This window comes from Trachemys scripta, chromosome 2 (assembly GCF_013100865.1).
Source record: "Trachemys scripta elegans isolate TJP31775 chromosome 2, CAS_Tse_1.0, whole genome shotgun sequence".
Lineage (NCBI taxonomy): Eukaryota > Metazoa > Chordata > Testudines > Emydidae > Trachemys > Trachemys scripta.
This window is the reverse complement of record NC_048299.1, coordinates 83,793,841-83,812,140: the sequence shown is the minus strand read 5'-3', so window position 1 is coordinate 83,812,140 and position 18,300 is coordinate 83,793,841. Positions and strand designations below refer to the sequence as shown.

At 39.3% G+C, this 18,300-nt stretch overlaps 1 protein-coding gene across 26 annotated transcripts in view; it reads left to right on the top strand.

Moving 5' to 3' along the window:
• LRRFIP2 (LRR binding FLII interacting protein 2) overlaps window positions 1-18,300 on the top strand; it is a 126,556-nt gene that overhangs the window by 34,190 nt on the left and 74,066 nt on the right. For 15 of the 26 annotated variants that reach the window (XM_034761112.1, XM_034761104.1, XM_034761105.1 and 12 more), the window contains exons 6-10: window positions 85-129; window positions 6,169-6,237; window positions 9,868-9,909; window positions 11,672-11,734; window positions 13,620-13,694. The exons of 5 other annotated variants lie outside the window; for them this stretch is intronic. In XM_034761112.1, coding sequence (XP_034617003.1) covers window positions 85-129; window positions 6,169-6,237; window positions 9,868-9,909; window positions 11,672-11,734; window positions 13,620-13,694 — 294 coding nt within the window. The remainder of the gene's footprint in view (window positions 1-84; window positions 130-6,168; window positions 6,238-9,867; window positions 9,910-11,671; window positions 11,735-13,619; window positions 13,695-18,300) is intronic. 6 more of the 26 variants (XM_034761117.1, XM_034761114.1, XM_034761116.1 and 3 more) reach the window with 2 other exon arrangements.

Sequence of the window (18,300 nt, the reverse complement as noted above, 5' to 3'; positions counted from 1 at the left end):
TCTATAAACTCTCCCTTCTCCCTGTTAGGCTTTACTTTAACAAACAAACATTTAACTTAATTTTGCTTTCATTTTTGTTATCAGGGAGCAGATGACTTGGTGTCTGCTCGAAGTATTGGCAGTTATAGGGTTAGTACATAGTTTGTATGAACTTTGATACTACATGCAACTTATCTGTTTTAATCAATATAAATGGGGTAGTGTGTTCACGTCAACATTTTAATTGTATCTTGTATCAATTTATCGGAATCTTTTTTAATAAATCTTTAAAATCTCATGGTGTTTGTACTATGAGATACCTTGATTTCCTCCCTCCCCCCAACACTTATGTTTTTACTATAATTTAGTAGCTTAAAATAATTAACTTAGTGTGAGTTTGGAAATAAGCCCCAAAACATAAGCAGTTCAGATATTGATTACATAGAATAATTTTACTTCCATTGAAAGCAAACTAAAAAAAATCACATACAGTAACTCCTCACTTTAAAAAGCAACAGAGGGTCCTGTGGCACCTTTGAGACTAACAGAAGTACTGGGAGCATAAGCTTTCGTGGGTAAGAACCTCACTTCTTCAGATGCATCTGAAGAAGCAAGGTTCTTACCCATGAAAGCTTATGCTCCCAGTACTTCTGTTAGTCTCAAAGGTGCCACAGGACCCTCTGTTGCTTTTTACAGATTCAGACTAACACGGCTACCCCTCTGATACTCCTCACTTTAAGTCATCCTGGTTAATATTGTTTTGTTGTTATGTTGCTGATCAATTAGGGAACATGCTCATTTAAACTTGTGCAATGCTCCACTCTTAGGTTGTTTGGCTGCCTGCTTTCTCCACAGCTAGCAGACCCTGTGGATCTGTGCCTTCCCACTCCTCCTCCCCCCGCCCGCGGCAATCAGTTGGCTTGCGGTGTTTTGGGGGGAGGAGCGAGGACTCTGCATGCAGGCTCCCCCTCCCTCCCCTGCTGGTGGCAATCAGCTGGCTTGCGGCCTTTAGAAGGGAGGGGGGAGGAACGAGGACTCAGTGTGGGAAGTAAAGGGGGAGGAGGTGGGGGGGGAGAAGAGGCAGGTCAAGGATGGGGGTTTGGGGGAAGGAGGGAGTAGGCGGGCTGAGGGTTTATCCCCTCTCCCACCCCTGGTGCTTGCAGAGTAGGGGAAGCTGCTGCTGCTGCTGCACAACATGCTTCTACTAGCCTACAGCACCTTCAGCCTCCTTGCCTGCCTCATCTCCAGTGCCAGTGGGCTGTGCCTGTGTAGGGTAAGGCAGGGGCACCTCCCAACTATAGTACTGTACTGTATGTACCATATGTTTGTAAACACACAGCATGTGCACACTACTCGCCCCCCCCCCATCCCAGCGTAGTATTAAATGGCTTGTTTAAAAATAGTTTAAAATGTATATAATGCCTTTTGTCTGGCAAAAAAAATTTCCCTGGAACCTAACCCCCCCATTTACATGAATTCTTATGGGGAAATTGGATTCGCTTAACATTGTTTCACTTAGTCACATTTTTCAGGAACATAACTACAATGTTAAGTGAGGAGTTACTGTACTTAGTGTTAGCCAGGGTGGATTTGATCAAATTGATTTAAATCAGTAGTCAGGAAGACTTGATTTAATAATGTATTTCTACATAAAAGTGCATTCTTCTTGGTTGTTATAACCTTAATACATATTCTTCACAAGGTATATGTAGATTTCATTTTTAGAAGGTACACACTATACATTTTTAAGTGATTTATTCTGAAAACTTTTCAGATTAGTTTTACCGCTGTATCAGAAAATGAATGCTTGTTTGGTTATTTCATTTACCAAAGCAGATGTTTATGAAGTTATTTGGCAGTGAACTATCTCCATTTCAACAAGTTATTCATTAATATTTGGAGGATTTTCTTGCCATGCTGTATTAGGAGGAGAACATCACCAGACAGACATGTAAATTGTTGTATTTAAGTAAAACATCAAGGTTATGTATTCTGGATTTTTTCTTCAACAGCAAACATACAATATTTTAACACAACAAGCATATGAATTTTTGATTTTAATTAAACATTCAAGTTTTTCTTTGTTGCACTGTTTGCATTTTGCATGCATGCCTGTCTTACCCACAGGTAGAGGAACTTCATTAAAATATTCCCAAACTGGGTCTCTTTTACGGCCTGCTGCTATTATAGGTTTTCCCTTCTAGTGAGAGAATGGTATGGTAGATCTCAGATCAATGAAGGCTACACTCAGAAAGACCTCAAGACTTCTGGAATACACTGCTCAAATAGTTTCACTTTTGTTTTCTACTGCCTGTCCCTCCCTTCTCACATTTATCTCCAGACGACTTCTCCTTGTCCAGATCTGTTCCGCCCCAACAATCTTCTATTCTTTGAACTTTTTGCAACTTTGCACTTTTAGAGAGATGTAAGGGATTGACTCAGTGTACACAAATTTGCAGAAGGACAATAGGGTTGAGGTCTGTTATTTCTCACCTCTGTTTTTAAATACATACATAAATGATATACATTTTTGCTGTTAATAAGCCTGTTATCTCTGGAGACACAAATCCACAGTTTGAGAACTGCAAAACTAACGATCTCTGATGGTATCTTCTAGACTGAGCCCCATTGGGTAGATAGAAAGATTAACCTAAATAATATATACAGAAGCCCCTGGAGCCTCATAGGATTACCCTAATTCATGAACTAGTGGAACTTATTTACAAAACTTTTCTTAAACATTACATGAGTTTATTGTCTCATACTATAGAATTAGAATCTATAATCCCTATTCCATGATGAGATATCTTTGAGCTATGATGTATCTTATCTAAAACTATTTAGATAAGTTTTTTCCTCAAAAGGCATTTTATCAAAGAAATCTGATTTAAATCAAAAAATCTGATTTTTTTAAATCATTGATTTTTATCCATCCTGGTGTTAGCACATGTACAGTACAACTTTAAATAGACGGTATTTAAAACTTAGGTCAAGTCATTGTACTTGAGCGTCACGTGTTCTTCTCCCAAACAAGTGCTGAGAATTATAAGCTTGCATAGTCATGCACATGTATGTTATCTGTACATTAAGATAATTCAAGCTGTGTCTGTAGCTGCTAGCACTCACCAGCTGTGCACTGAGGTCAGATTCGAAGCTGCTCTTGATAATTGCTTAGAATGCTTTGTTTAGGTGGTAGTGCTTTTGAAGGAAAAGTAGTTCTAAAAATGTTTCTCCTCGTTCCCTCGCCTTTTCCTTCTCTTCTCTTTGCTGCTTTTCTATCTTCTTTTTCTCCTCCTCCTTTTCCTTTCTCATTCATTCTTTGTTTCCCTTCCACTTCCCTTTCACCTTCTCTTCCTCTACCCTAAGGGCATGGCTACACTCGAAACTCCAAAGAGCTGCCGCGGGAGCGCTCCCGCAGCAGTGCTTTGAAGTGCGAGTGCGCCAACGCTGGGAGAGAGCTCTCCCAGCACTGCAGGTACTCCACCTCCCCGAGGGGATTAGCTTGGGGCACTGTTTACACTGGTGCTTTACAGCGCTGTAACTTGCTGTGCTCAGGGGGGTGTTTTTTCACACCCCTGAGTGAGAAAGTTGCCGCGCTGTAAAGCGCCAGTGTAGCCATAGCCTAAGAGTTGCTTCCCTCTCTTCTAGTTCTCTACTCACTTCTTACCGCTCAAATCTACTTCTTTACCCTTGCATTTTTCTCTCCTTCTTTCCTATGGTGGCTTTTCTTTCACACTTAAGAGAGAGATGTGTGGTGTTCCTATGTTCTGTTTTTGCACTCTTGCAGAAGTGGAGAACATGCATTCTTAAGTTACTTCATCATTCACTTTTAGCAGCAGCCCACCCAAAAGAGACTTGCAAGCTATTCTGTTTACTGGCTTCAGCTCCATAAAGAACAATTTTGTAAAGATGGTGTGTGTGTGGCAGTTCACCAGCATCTACAGCTCTTTTCCTTCAATCTGTTTCCATTTCCTTGACCATCCTTTCCCCCCAGTCTTATGACACTTCCCCCCAGATTCAGACAAAAGCAGGAAAGGGGCAGTGTTTAGAGCTGAAAATCAATTCTCCATCAGAGCATTTTGTATCTTAAAGAATTTTTTTTAACTTTTCTTATATCCAGTAATACTGTGAAGATCCTTAAGTATGATTCACCTCAGTTGTAATATTAAATAAATTATTTATCTAATTATTAGCTTTTCTGTTTTCATCACTCTATAAGAGAGAAGAGTTCTAGAAAACTGAAAGAGGAACATTGTAATGTCAATATTAAGGGAGAGAAATGGCTAATTACAGACTAATGGTTAACTTCAATCTCAGTAAACTTTTTTAAAGTTACTTCGTGGACAGAACTGGAACATAAGAAATTGTCAATGTGAGTTTACAAAGAACAGATCTTGTCGGAGAAAGTTGACATTTTTCAAAAATGACTAGAAGTTTACTACTGAGAAAGTGATAACTGTGTAGTAAATGGATTTTAGTCAAACATTTGATAAAGTATTGTTGCAATATACATTGATATACCTGTTTTCCATCAATTACTTATAATAGACATATGTATGTATATGTGTAAATGTAATTACATAAATTCTGTACAAAATAGGGTTGGCAGAATTTGATTTTTACTTTTCATAATTTCAACAGAACTGTTTTTAAACTGTTTTTCTAGTTTTATCCATTTGTGTTCATACTTGCTTAAAAGTCATAATTTTATGCATATTTTGTATTTTATTTTAATTTTCAGAGTTGCAGGAAATTATGGGAGAGGGTCAGAGTATGGGGGGTCAGACAATAATTATTTAATGATAGTAGATGTTGAGGCTTAAAAACTAAAGGTTTCTAACGATTAAAACTCAAATATACAATATCACATGTCAAAATATACAAAGTAAATATCCCTAAATCAAAATCTAATAAGTTCCCAAGCAGCATTTTTCTTACTTTGTCTATCATTACATTTTTATTAATATTGATGGTAATATTTTTGTCTATTTTTGTGTGTACAATGAAATCAATGTTTAGTGACATGTACCGATAAAAATCTAATCCCTTTCAAGCTTAAGAATAGTCAAGCTTGGTTCCTCAGTTAATGCAAACAACACTTCATTTATGAGGTTAATATTCTATATGCTTTTCTCTAAAGCAGACGGTCTCTGACTCTTCTTTTTGGAATACAAACTTAAATCTTGTTGTTATCGTTAGAAGCTAGAAGATGACTAGGTACCAAGTATCAGGGGTAGCCGTGTTAGTCTGTATCTACAAAAACAAGGAGTCTGGTGGCACCTTAAAGACTAGGTACCAAATGTCAGAAAATAACAAGTCGTCTTTGCGTTTATTATTTATATTATGATAGTGCTCATGTAGTCTAGGCAGCCAAAGGTAGTGAGCCTCAGAGCCTGGGTCTACATACTCATGGGGCTAGGGCTACCACACTATTTAAGTGCTTTGCTAAATTGTGCCCTAAATGAGATTAATAATGGCATATTTTACATTCAAAACCATCGAGAATGTTGGTCTCCTTTATGTTTGGTCAAGTTTTAAAATTAATATCTGTAATATGGTATAACTTACCTTTTGGTATAAAATGTCACTGGGACTTTTATATGAAATTGCTGTAAATCTGTATTTATAGATTATAAGTAGGGCAAAGAAATTGAGGTACTTAATGAGAAAACAGAAATGCTAGATGTTAAATTAATATAAAATAAAACGTGCACATATAATATGTATGCAGGTCGTCTTATGCTGTATTTTTGAAAAGTGTATATGAATGTATTCCATGATAAAAAGCATTAATAAATGCACCTACCCACACCAGAAATTAGAGAAACTAATTTGATAGATAAACATTAGCCTTTCTTCATCTTTTCCAAAGAGAAAATAATTTGCTCAAAGCAGTCATGTTATTTCTCATTTTTTAAGAAATAAAACACAATTAAAGAAAGCACAAACTAGTATGGTTAGAAATAGCACATGAGATGGTCATCCATAGTACTTGTCAGTGGTGATCACACAACTCGCTCTTAAATTATACTGTCATTCCTAGTGCATAAAATTAGCTTTATTACGCTGCTCATCATGCATTGAGTACAGATTTATATATATCTCTACGTTAAAAGCAGTTTTTTATTTTTAATTTATTTACTGTTTATATATTTGAAATTCATAATCTTCTACAATTTAATTCCTAAGAGTTCATCTTTGGATGTCAGTGGGTCTCATAGCAGCAGAACAAGTGCCTCCAGAAGGAGAGATCTTGCGGTGTGTAACCTGGAAATGAGCATGTTTTGACTTGTTCATGTAATAACATTTTGTGTGCCTGCTGATCAAAAATAGTAATAAAATACTGAGCACTTATTTCAGCTAGAACACATTATTTTAATGGAGAACAGTAGTTACTGGAGTGTGTTGTCTGTATAATACAGCTTTCTTCCAGTGAAAATATATTTGAAGGCTCTAAGAAATCTGTGGCTTACGTTTTTTGTTTTGGCTCAGCAAACCAATGTGGGAACATTGTTGTGGGAAGAGGTGGTCTTCCAGTTCCTCAACAGAAATGTGTTGAGATGACAAAGCTTGAAAACCACTGCATTAAATTAAATGCAGATTCTCTGCTGGAGCTTTTGGCAGGAGACTGCTTCAAGCTTCAATTTGTAGATTGCTCAAGCCATATCTTTTTGGGGTAGATACTGCACTCTTAGTCCCATGATTTGGGCTGAAATAAGAAAATGAAGGATAACTATTATTCTAGCTTAGACAATTTTATCTGTAATGTTTATATGCAGATTTTAATATTTTCTGAAGTTGTTGAATTGTTAATGAATTATTATTAGGGTTCCGTGTTTATCACAGAGGTCACGATAGTCACAGAGTCTGTGACTTTCTGCGACCTCTGTGACTTCTGCAGCAATTAGTGTGGCTGACCCCTGGGCCGCTCAGGCAGCCCTGGGGACAGCCACACTGGCTGCTACTGCAGCAGTTCTGCAGTCGGCCGCCTGGAGCAGCATTAGCCCCGGGGCCAGCTGCATGGGCTGGTCCCAGGGACTGCCTGAGCAACAGCCGATGTGGCTGGACCTGGGGACCGCCTGCACAGCAATCCTGGGTCTGACAGGACCTGATGCAGCTAGGTGGCTCCTGGCAGTGGTCCCAGGGCAGCCGGAGCAGTGGCTGACCCCCTGAGGCTTCCCCCATGGCAGCTGCCAAAGCGGCAGCAGGCCCCTGGGGCTCTCCCCTTCCCAGCAGCTGGTGCTGCACGTCCCCTCCATCCCCCCCAAAAAAGATTCAATCATGAGTATTTATAAGTCATGGACTGGTCATGGGGAGAGATTTTTTGTTTCTTACATCTGATCTGTCTATGACTTTTTTTTATTGAAAATACCTGTGATTAAATTGTAGCTTTAATTATAATTAAGGCTGTGAGTCTTTCACAGAGGTGACAGATTCTGTGACTTTCTGGGACCTCTGGGACTTCTGCAGCAACTGGTGCGGCTGACCCAAGGGCTGCCTGAGCGGCTGGGGTGGCCCTGGGGTCAGCCGCACCGGCTGCTGCTCCGGCACTAGTCCTGAGTGCTGCCGCGGAGCAGTGGTCCAGGAGCAGCAGTGGCTGGCCCCCCACTCCCCCCAGCACCTAAGATTTAGTTGGGGATATTTTTTGGTAAAAGTCACTTTTTGTTTCTTGCCCCTGACCTGTCCATGACTTTTTACTAAAGATACCCGTGATTAAATCGTAACTTTAATCCCATATATAGGGTTTTGATGGCAACAGTACTCTTCAGTCTGATCTGTCTCCATGTGTTGCATTTAAAATAACACTTTTTTAGTTAAAATGGTGCAGCTTAAAAAAAAAAAAAAGTCTGGGTGGGAAGACATATTCAGAGAATCAAATTAACAACCAAGAGGTTATCCTTATAAGTCTCCTCTTAGCAGTTTAAGCGTCTTAATGGAAAAAAAACATGCAAGTTTTGGCTTCAGTTGTAGCATTAATAGTGTATAGCTTCCAGCAGCTCCCATTGGCCTGGAGTAGCGAACCGCGGCCACTGGGAGCCGCGATCAGCAGAACCTGCGGACATGGCAGGTACACAAGCCGGCCAGCCCTGCCAGGAACAAGTTTGGGAACTACTGGTGTATAGAACGGTTCTGAAACCAATTTCCATTTTTTAAATTCCTGGTACAGTCAGAAAAGTGACACTTAAATAACACCAGCATTCTCAACAATTCTGCTTCCTATGAGTACTAAAAATCTGTATCTGCTTGCTTCACTAGCAAGAATAAATTTTTATTTCTGACAGCATTGCAAAGCCAACATCCATAGAAGAGGGACCTGGATGCTTTTGTGGCTTATGCATCACCAACAGATTGGTTAACTAAGTTACAGTTGTGGAATCTTGAAAAATTTATAACCCAGAAAGAACACAGATTTACTTTTACATCCTAAGACTAACACTTAAAAAAATATTTTTTTATCTGTAAGTTGAGCAAATTTGATGTCTGGTATTGCGAGACGGTAAGCACGGAACCCTACAACTACAATAGTATTATTATGGAGTCATTTTCCAGAGTGTTTCCGCATTCTCATACAGCTGTTTTAACAGAATTTGTGTAAATATTTGAAGTTCTGATATTCAAGCAGTATGAACACTGGTCATGTAAGGCTAGCTGACTGTTGTCACAAATCATCTCACTATTCAGTAGGGCTGTAAAGCGATTAAAAAAATTAATCGTGCGATTAATCGCACTGTTAAATGATAATGGAATACCATGTATTTAAATATTTGTGGATGTTTTCTACTTTTTCAAATATATTAATTTCAGTTACAACACAGAATACAAAGTGTACAGTGCTCACTTTATATTTTTAATTACTAATATTTGCACTGTAAAAATGATAGTATATTTCAATTCACCTAATACAAGTGCTGTAGTGCAATCTCTTTATCATGAAAGTTGTACTTAAAAATGTAGAATTATGTACAAAAAATAACTGCATTCAAAAATAAAACAATGTAAAACTTAAGAACTAACAAATCTACTTCAGCCAATTGCTCAGACAAGCAAGTTTGCCTAAAATTTGCAAGAGATAATACTGCCCACATCTTGTTTAAAATGTCACCTGAAAGTGAGAACAGGTGTTTGCATGGCACTGTTGTAGCCAGCATCGCAAGATACTTACATGCTAGATGCGCTAAAGATTCGTATGTCCCTTCATATGAAGTAGGACTGAGTGGACTTGTAGGCTTTAAAGTTTTGCATTGTTTTGTTTTTGAATGCAGTTATGTAACAAACAAACAAAATCTACATTTGTAAGTTACACTTTCACGACAGAGATTGCTCTACAGTACTTGTATGAGGTGAACTGAAAAATACTATCATTTTTACAGTGCAAATATTTGTAATAAAAAATATAAAGTGAGCACTGTACACTTTGTATTTTGTGTTGTAATAGAAATAAATGTATTTGAAAATGTAGAAAAACATCCAAAAATATTTAATAATTTCAATTGCTATTCTATTGTTTAACGGTGCGATTAATCACAATTAATTTTTTTAATCGCAGTTAATTTTTTTGTTAATGGCGTGCGTTAACTGCGTTTAATCGACAGCCCTACTTTTCAGAAATTTGCAGATTTTTAGCAATGTGCTAAGAAATAGCCATTCTGATTTTTAAAAAATCTATTTTCCCTCAAAAATGCCAGTTTGTGATGCATAATATTCCTTAGTGTGAATTTTGACTGTTGTACTCAGTAAATCTGTGATTCTCTTAATCCTCTTAATTTTTGACTACTGCTTTATTGATATAACCATTTTAGATTTTTATTTCTTTCTGTCCTGATTTCCTGTTGTCTTGGCATTCTGAAATTCTTCTTTCTTCACCATTGGTTTTCCATACCTTTTTAGTGTGATGGGGTGAAGGATAGATCTACAAGACGTTCACTCTCAGTACGTAGATAATTTGCATGTCTCTATATGAATAACGGCTACTTTTAAAAGACCTGATCACATTAATTTTGAATGATTGTGAGCTCTTAAAAAATTATCACTAAATTGATCTTGCCTACTGTGTTCTCAGTTAGGATATGATTACAAATGTAACTATTTTGGAAGGGTGCATGTATAACTACTTTTGACAAAAAATGAAGTTATAGAATATACAATTTTAAATCTAAATAACCATCTGTATGTGTCATTCATTGTTAAATTACTTTCTATTTTAAGGTAATATTATAATAGCATTACAATTACTGTTCTGAAGAGCATGGTATTGGCATATGGGGGTCCTTTAAAGTCTTTTCTACTTATCTCTGCCATTTAAAAAATATTACTTCCATTTAACTTGGCATACAAATTAGACTGAGGAAACATACATTTTCAAAAACTAATATACTATTATTGTGCATGAAAATATACTATTTTATGATAGCTGCTAATGTCCTGATCTTGCAACTTGTTCCACCTAGGCAGAACCCTTCGCCCATACTGGCTGCTGCATGGTCCTAAAATAGTGGGGTGATCTGTCGGCTCATATACACTAGGACTCGCAAAGTTGCTTATATCAGTGGGACAGAAGTGGTATTTGGAATGGTAGGAAATCTGTTTTTAAAAAAAAAAATGCACATAGAGTATACACAGAAGGAGAGGTGTTCTGATGACAGGAAGGCACTTCATACCTCAGTTCGGGGCAAATAATCCTGAGGCAAATACTACAGAGGAAGTTCACACACCACAGAGCCCTGCCTGTCAGGACTTGCCATTGTGCAGCAAGGATTTGGGGCCAAGACTAGTTGATCTGCTGCTACTGAGACTTGGGCTGTAAGTAATTCATGCCTCTTGATTCAGACTCTCTGTAAATGCAGAAAGAAAAGAGTATCTGTTACATTTGGGTCACAAAATCATAAGGACTAGATACAACAAGCCCAAAAAATCTTAAATTCTCAAACACAGGGATCAGGGTCTCTGATCCCTTAATTTAAAAAATGATCTCATTTACCATTCCTGCTCGGAAGTATGTTGAACTGAGTTTGTGTAGATCCCTTTTAAGCAAAGACAGGAATCAAACATTTTTGTTACTAACATGAACCTGTAAACAAACCAGAAACTAAATTAACACCCATAAACTTTGAATAAACTATGAAATAGATTAAGTAGGTGAAAGGAATAAACTCTTAATATACTTTTATGTTTTAAGCTTATTTTTTCAATTTTGCACATTTTACCTTTTTGAGAACTACACCTCTACCCCGATATAATGCGACCTGATATAACACGAATTTGGATATAACGCGATAAAGCAGTGCTCCGGGGCGGGGCTGTGCACTCCGGCAGATCAAAGCAAGTTCGATGTAACGCGGTTTCACCTATAATGCAATAAGATTTTTTGACTCCCGAGGACAGCATTATATCTGGGTAGAGGTGTACTGTGAACATTGAACACTGGTTGTCTTTACTGGATAACTCAAGACAGGTAAAGTTGCAGTCACACTCATCTGACCCTTCTTTTGGGTTTAGTGATATGAGCAACCTGCATCTGGTATTTTGGCCCAATCCCCATTCCTCTCAGTAGGTAGGTCAGTATTTCCTATGGCCATGCTCCTCTAGAATAGTAAGCGTTTTGTTAAGAATTGCATGTTCCGTCTTTTATTATGGTCTGGTGTTGAAGATGCTGTTGTTGGTTAGTGTTTACTTTCTAAATTTTTATTTATAGAATCCTGCTTACAATGACTCTCATGGAATAAAGAAGTCTTCTAGTTCCCATAAAGAACTCTTGGTTAGTGTTCTCATGCAATATTTGTTATGAATATACCAAATAAGTACAGAGGGTCTTCTACAAGTAAATTCTATATATGTTTACTATACTGGGGCTATGCATATCTTTGTTATAGTAAAAGAAATCTAGGTGACCTATGTGACGGAATTTGGCCCATACCAAATCTGAATTGATTGCAACTCCAATTATGTCAGCAGAATTGTGTGTACTACTCAGAGCAGAATTTAAATCCTATACAAAGAGGTCTTTGCTAAGCTTTTGGAAATATTTACAATAGTAATACTTGTGGATGAAAATTTATTTTCAGCTTTTTCATTTGATTTCATTTCATTTGCTCTTTGGGGACAGAGGAACCTACTTCATATCTACCCCCCTGTAGATCTATCAGTAGTGAGTACAGCTGCTCCCCGAGTTACGTAAACCCGATGTACACAAATCCTAGCTTACAGAAAAAGTTCTGTAAGCTAGAAATAGGAGTGGGTGGTTTTTTTTTTTTTTTTTTTTTACGTAATGGTCAGAGATACGTTTCCAACTTACGCAAAATTCGAGTTACACAAGGTGTTACGCAAGTGTTCTGTTCCGGAAGTCGGGGAGTGTCTTTAGCTTAAATTCTGTTGTGCAGGTAAGGTTTGCCATTAACATTTGACACCATATCAGTGCCTTTTTTGAAAAAGATGTTGGGATTATTGTGATCTCCAGAAAGCGGCTGTAGAATGTCCAAGTATACAATTTAAAAAATAAGATATTCACAGGAAATCTTTAATTAAAAAATACGTATATTTAGGATGGTATTTTCGAAAGGTCCCAGCCCTGATAAATGAGTCATTGATTAAATGGGCACAGAGTTAGGCCAGTTAGGCCACCTTTGAAAAATCCCACCTTGAATCCATATTTTTCTCTCACGACTGAAATATTTTCTTATTTTCACAGCAATGTATAGTTTCTGCAACATTTTTCAAAATGCCACTCTTTCCAAAGATCCACAGTTTGCTACGTCCCAATACATGTGCTCTTGCATGCTGTCTCTTTGTGTGTGCATGCACACAGATATAGCCAATTTGGCAAAGGGATGTGCATATATTGTTCTTTATTCCCCATTGAGTTGCACTGATTCCAATGAAAATATAGATCAGTGCTTTTTGATCACTTTAAACACACACACTTTTATAGTTAAGAAAGTAGGGGGCTAAGTTCCACAATGTAGATAATCAGAAATGTAATCAATAAGCTTTCAATATGTTTTTCTCTGAGAACAGTGGTGTAAGAAAGGTAGGCCCCGATCCTTCACACACTTAGCACATTTAACTCCACTAGTGAGCGTCAGTGGGACTATTCACAGTTGTAAAGTTAAGCATTTGCTTATGTGTTTGCCAGATTGGTGTCTGGTTTATTAAATACTTTCACTAGTGTTTTGAAGATGTAGTGAAGATACAGACTATTACATACTTATGAATTCTCTTTCAAATTCTGATTCAACAAATTATCTAATGGAAACAGATTAAACAAATAAGCATAAATGTGTTCTGATTTATTATTTGACGTTGTCAAGATTTTGAAGTAATAATTATTCACTTGTCAGGTTTTTCAGGGACATTCCTTGGTTTTGCGTGGGGCAAAAAACAAACCCATATTTTCTTCTCCTGGCTGGATGAGGCATTTTTTAAATGTCAGCATTTTCCATAATTTTTTAAAGAGTACTCTTAAAAAAAAAAAAAAAACCGTGTGCCATTTTTCCTTCAGAAAATTGCACCAATTTTGAGCCCTAGCCCTAAAAAAATGAGAGAGAACTTTTAATGTCTGTTTACAAGTTTGGGAATGTCTGGGCATCATTGTGGTTTAATTCTTGTTCACAATAACTTTATGTACAATTTTTTATTTTTTACAGAGTGGATTTTACCATGACCAAAGAAATTATAGCAGCCTTAGACATAGCAAACCAATCTCTTCCTACCATACTCGGGTCTGTCTGTACTTTGGTTTCTGCTTAATTATGATGCATGCTTTTTTCCTCTTAAGATTCTGGAGTATTAAAACTAATATTAGCATAACTTGAAATGCTTGCTTAGTTTTCAACATTGCTGCTCAGATTAATTTATGAGGGACTGTTCTCTGTCACTGTAGAGCTTGATGAATAACATAGAAGCAGTTTTGTTTCCTGCAAGTTTTAAGATAAATTTTAAGTAGTTTAGGTCATGAATTATTACTACATATTTGATTTTAAATTGAGTTTTAAGTTTACTTATTTGCTTTTCAAGGCCAGCTTTACTGAATTGCCCAGGCAAACTAGGGAAATCATTCAGAATAATAAGAGAGGCAAAAAGTTCAATTTTTTACCATTTTCTGTAACGTAATTATTTTGGTTTGTGAAATGTGCCTAAATTAAATAACCTTTCTATTATTTATCATAAGCCCTTATGATTAGTCTATTTTACTTGATCCAACCTCTTTACAGCTTCATAAATATAAATTGGTATTAAAAATAAAACTTTTCTGCTCATCTTTCCTTATCTTGGAAAAACATTAATACTCAAGTTTGTAACTAGCCCAACAGACTTTCCCAAGATGTGACACTTCTTGTGCTGCTTTGAGTGGTTACCGACGTGTATTCCACTCAGGTATGTGCGCACCAAAGCCAGAGAACTTTGCCTACTAATACCCGTAGGGGTGAAACTTGTGCCCTCTGGCCCCTTAGCTATTTGAGGGCAGCACCACACTGACCCCTCTCAGTTCCTTCTTACTGCCTCCGGACAGGGCCAGATTAACACAGGAGCTTTAGGGGCTGCAGCCCAGGGCTTCTGGCTAAGGCAAAAATAAATCCATAGTCATATACAATTCGGTGGTCACCAACCCATCGATCGCAATCGACGGGTTGATCCTGGAGCTGCTGCCAGTCGATCACAAACTCCGGGCCGCTAAAAGTCCAGTGGCGCAGCAGGGGTCAGGCAGGCTGCCTGTATGCCGTGGCCCCACACCGCTCCCAAAAGCGGCTGGCTGCTGGCACATCTCTGCAGCCCCTTGGGGGGGAGGGGCAGCTCCTTGTGCTGCCCCCACCGTCAGCACCATCCCTGCAGCTCGGCCAATGGGAGCCGCCGGGGTGGCACTTGTGAACAGTGCACGGAGACATGCTGTCCCCTTCCCCCCCAGGGGTGCGCAGAGACATGCCAGCAGCCGGCTGCTTCGGGACCAGCGTGGGGTCATGTCATGCAAGCAGGCAGCCTGCCTGAGCCCTGCTGCGCTGCCAGCCAGGAGCTGCCTGTGGTAAGCGCTTCCCAGCTGGAGCTTGCACCTTGCACCCCCTCCTGCACTGCAACCCACTGCCCCAGGTGAGAATCCCCTCCTGCACCAAACTCCCTCCCAGACCCCACACCCCTCACCCTCTCCTGCACCCCAACACTCTGCCCCAGCCTGGAGCGCTCTCCTGCACCCAAACTCCCTCATATTAAGAAACTAATATAACAGCTGTTCTAAGGTAAGAAGTAGGCTATTTTGAATTAACGACATTCTACATGTTTTAAGACTGAAATGTTACCACAGAATGGCTTTTTTAATTAAAAGGCAAGTTTAGTATAGTGTTAATAGCCTCGATGCTGTAATTGCGATCATTCAGTTTTAAATTAGGAAAAAGACTTGTATACAGTGGCCCCACAAAATCTAATAGCCCCAGGCCCACAGGAGAGTTAATCCGGCCCTGCTTCCAGCTTAAATCAGAGTGCTCAATGTGTTTTTTACCTCACGCTTTGTTTCACAGGGCTGTATGTGATTCCCCCCCCCCATATATAGTTACTTGTATTTGGTTTAGTAGTACTGTTAGTTTTAGTTTATTAATAGATGCCCTCTCCAGGGATTAAACACTGCCTGTAATGTGGAGTAACTGTCCCGAGTAGTGACCCCAATACTCTATTAGTTGGGCCTTGAGGAAGGGCACATCAAAGAAAGTTGTTCCATCTGTGAGTTCGAGAGAAAGCATATGGCCAGAGACTTTTGCTTGAAGTAGTACCTTCTGGAGCAGGCCATGAGGCCTGCTTTCAAAATTGGGGACCTCCACAATGTCAGCTCCCATGCCCAAGGGCATCAGAGCTGACATGGGCTGTTTGGCCACATTTGGATTCCTCTCCCAGGAGGAAGAGACACTGTTCTTCTCCCTCAGGTATTTCTAAAGAACAGTCTCATAAAACAGACTGGGGCTGTTCCAAAGCTAAGAGAGATTCCTCCCCTTCTAAGAGGATTGCAGATTGGCACCATGATTTATCCGGTATGTGAGAGAGCAGGGCTGCTCTCCGATATTGAGACGAAAGCAAGTGGACTCCATACCATTGACTCTGATATCATCCGTGGGGCATCCATTGAGTCCAGTACTGATGGTGTCAGTGTCTGCACTGACTCTTTCAACTCCTGTGGTGTATCAGGCAGCATTGGACTTGATTAGCCTGTCTGTTCCTGACTCTCCACTAATTCAGGAATGTTAAGCTGTGATGGCTTTTTGGTGTTGTCATCCCCATCTGGTTGCAGACTTGTTATTGTCAACACCGTCTTCTGCGACTCCTCCAATTCAGGATGTAGTGTTGAGGTTGCCTGCCTTTTTGATACCCAGGGGCTTGTCAGCACAGGGTACTGTCTTTGTTGCTGATGATGACTCCAGCACACACTGCATCTGTGGGACTGGTGCCAGCTTGAACTTCAGTACTGATGTCTGCTCCTGTACCAAGTGTGAGGCCTCTATCATTCCTTAAAGCTTCAACTGCTTTATCTTTATTGGTAACGATGCATCCTACATTCCAAACTTTGGATGAGTCTGGACATTTACAGGCCCTTCCAGGGTGTGGCTCCTCCAATATCTCTGGACTACTTGGAAAGTTCTTCAGGGTTGGGCTCAGAGACCTCTTCATCCACTCCCTCACCTTCTTGATACTGCTCTTGCTGGTCATTGAGCATCACTATCAGTACTGAGATTGGCACTGCTTTCATAGCAGGGAGGAGGTTTGTGACCACCCACACCATACCCCTACCCAGAGTGGCTTCCTCTGAGCCTCTGGGAAGTTCCATGGTTAGTAAGGTCCTGATCCTTGGCTTAATCCAAAATGAAGTCACTTATTCTGCTGGTAGCCTCTCCTGCTGAACTTCCAGTGCTGCAGCCACAGAAGGGGGTTGCTCCTGCTAAACTGGGTTAGCCTAAGCCGTTGTTACAAGCACCACAGGAGAGTCCATTGGTTCAGCTTGCTTCAGGCTTGGGTAATCAGGCTGCGTTTGTTCAGGAAAACACCCATAGATTGTTGGATATTCTCCAGTCCTCAGCTTGGGAGAGTGGCTCTCCCAATAAATGAACTGATCCTGGAATCTGCTAAGTCTCTATGGAACACCCCAGAGATGTTACCACCCACAGTAAAATGTACTGCATGCCTGTGAATGATTGAGTGTTTCTGTTCAAATCCAGCACCTAACTTTCTTATGGTAAGGGCAGATAATGAGAGGTTAAGGTGGAGAGATGCAAGTCAACACCAAAGGACAAGGGCTGTAAAAGACGGGACTATTCAGGGAGGAAAATTTATTCTACTTCATCCTTAGAAATGTGTGTTGCCAATCAGCAAGCACTTTTATCGAATTATAAAATTATATAATTTATAATTGGAAAGTGATAGCAAAATTTACAGATCAGTTGCCAGAATCCTCCAGAGAAGAGTTTTAAGGTTTCCATTGTGGAAGGCCATTTAGTGGTGAAGACATCACTACAGTCAGCTTTGGACATGACAGATGCTTCCTCTAGAGTTATGGCCTCTACTGTAACAACGAGAAGGGCATCATGGTTGCAGAACTCTGGTATAGCTTCTGAGGTTCAATAGATGATTGAGTACTTACCTTTTGATTGATATTTGATCCTGAAACAGTTAATAGGATATGGATCAAAATTCAGAAGTGTCCCAGTGAAAGGGAAACAAGGAGAAATGTTGAAAACACTGAAGGAACAACAAATTAGATGGGTGGAACACCTCAAAGACGTGCTAAACCAATCAGAACCAATTACAAGACTGGAATTTAACAATGATAAATCATGAGACCTAGATATAGATGTATCTGAGGTAAAAATCGAAGAAGTAAAAAAAGCATTGCAGAAGATGGAAAAACAAGAAGTCACCTTATTTGGATGGTATTCATCCTGAGATGCTTAAATATGGAGGCGAAGACTTGGAATCTCATTTACCAGAGGTCCAGAATCATTTGGCTGATCACATCAGCAGGAATTTCTCCAAGAATCGTGAACAGTCTCTGAAGATCAGTTTGCTGAGGTCCATCTTCGCAGAATAGGGCATCTTGGCTATTGACCTGTTTGTAATGAGATAACAAGAAGTGCTTTCAATTTTGCTTTCAAGTGGGTCTCAGACCAGGCTCCTTAACTGATGCCTTCCACCTGAATTGGGGACTAGCACTGATGTATTCCTTTTCCCCAATCCCACTTGTTTCTCAGCGTATTCTCAAACTGAAGCTGGATCATTCCAAACTAATTCTTATTGCATGAAGTTGGCCAAGACAAAGTTGTTTATCCGACCTCCTCAGTCTATCTGTTTGACATC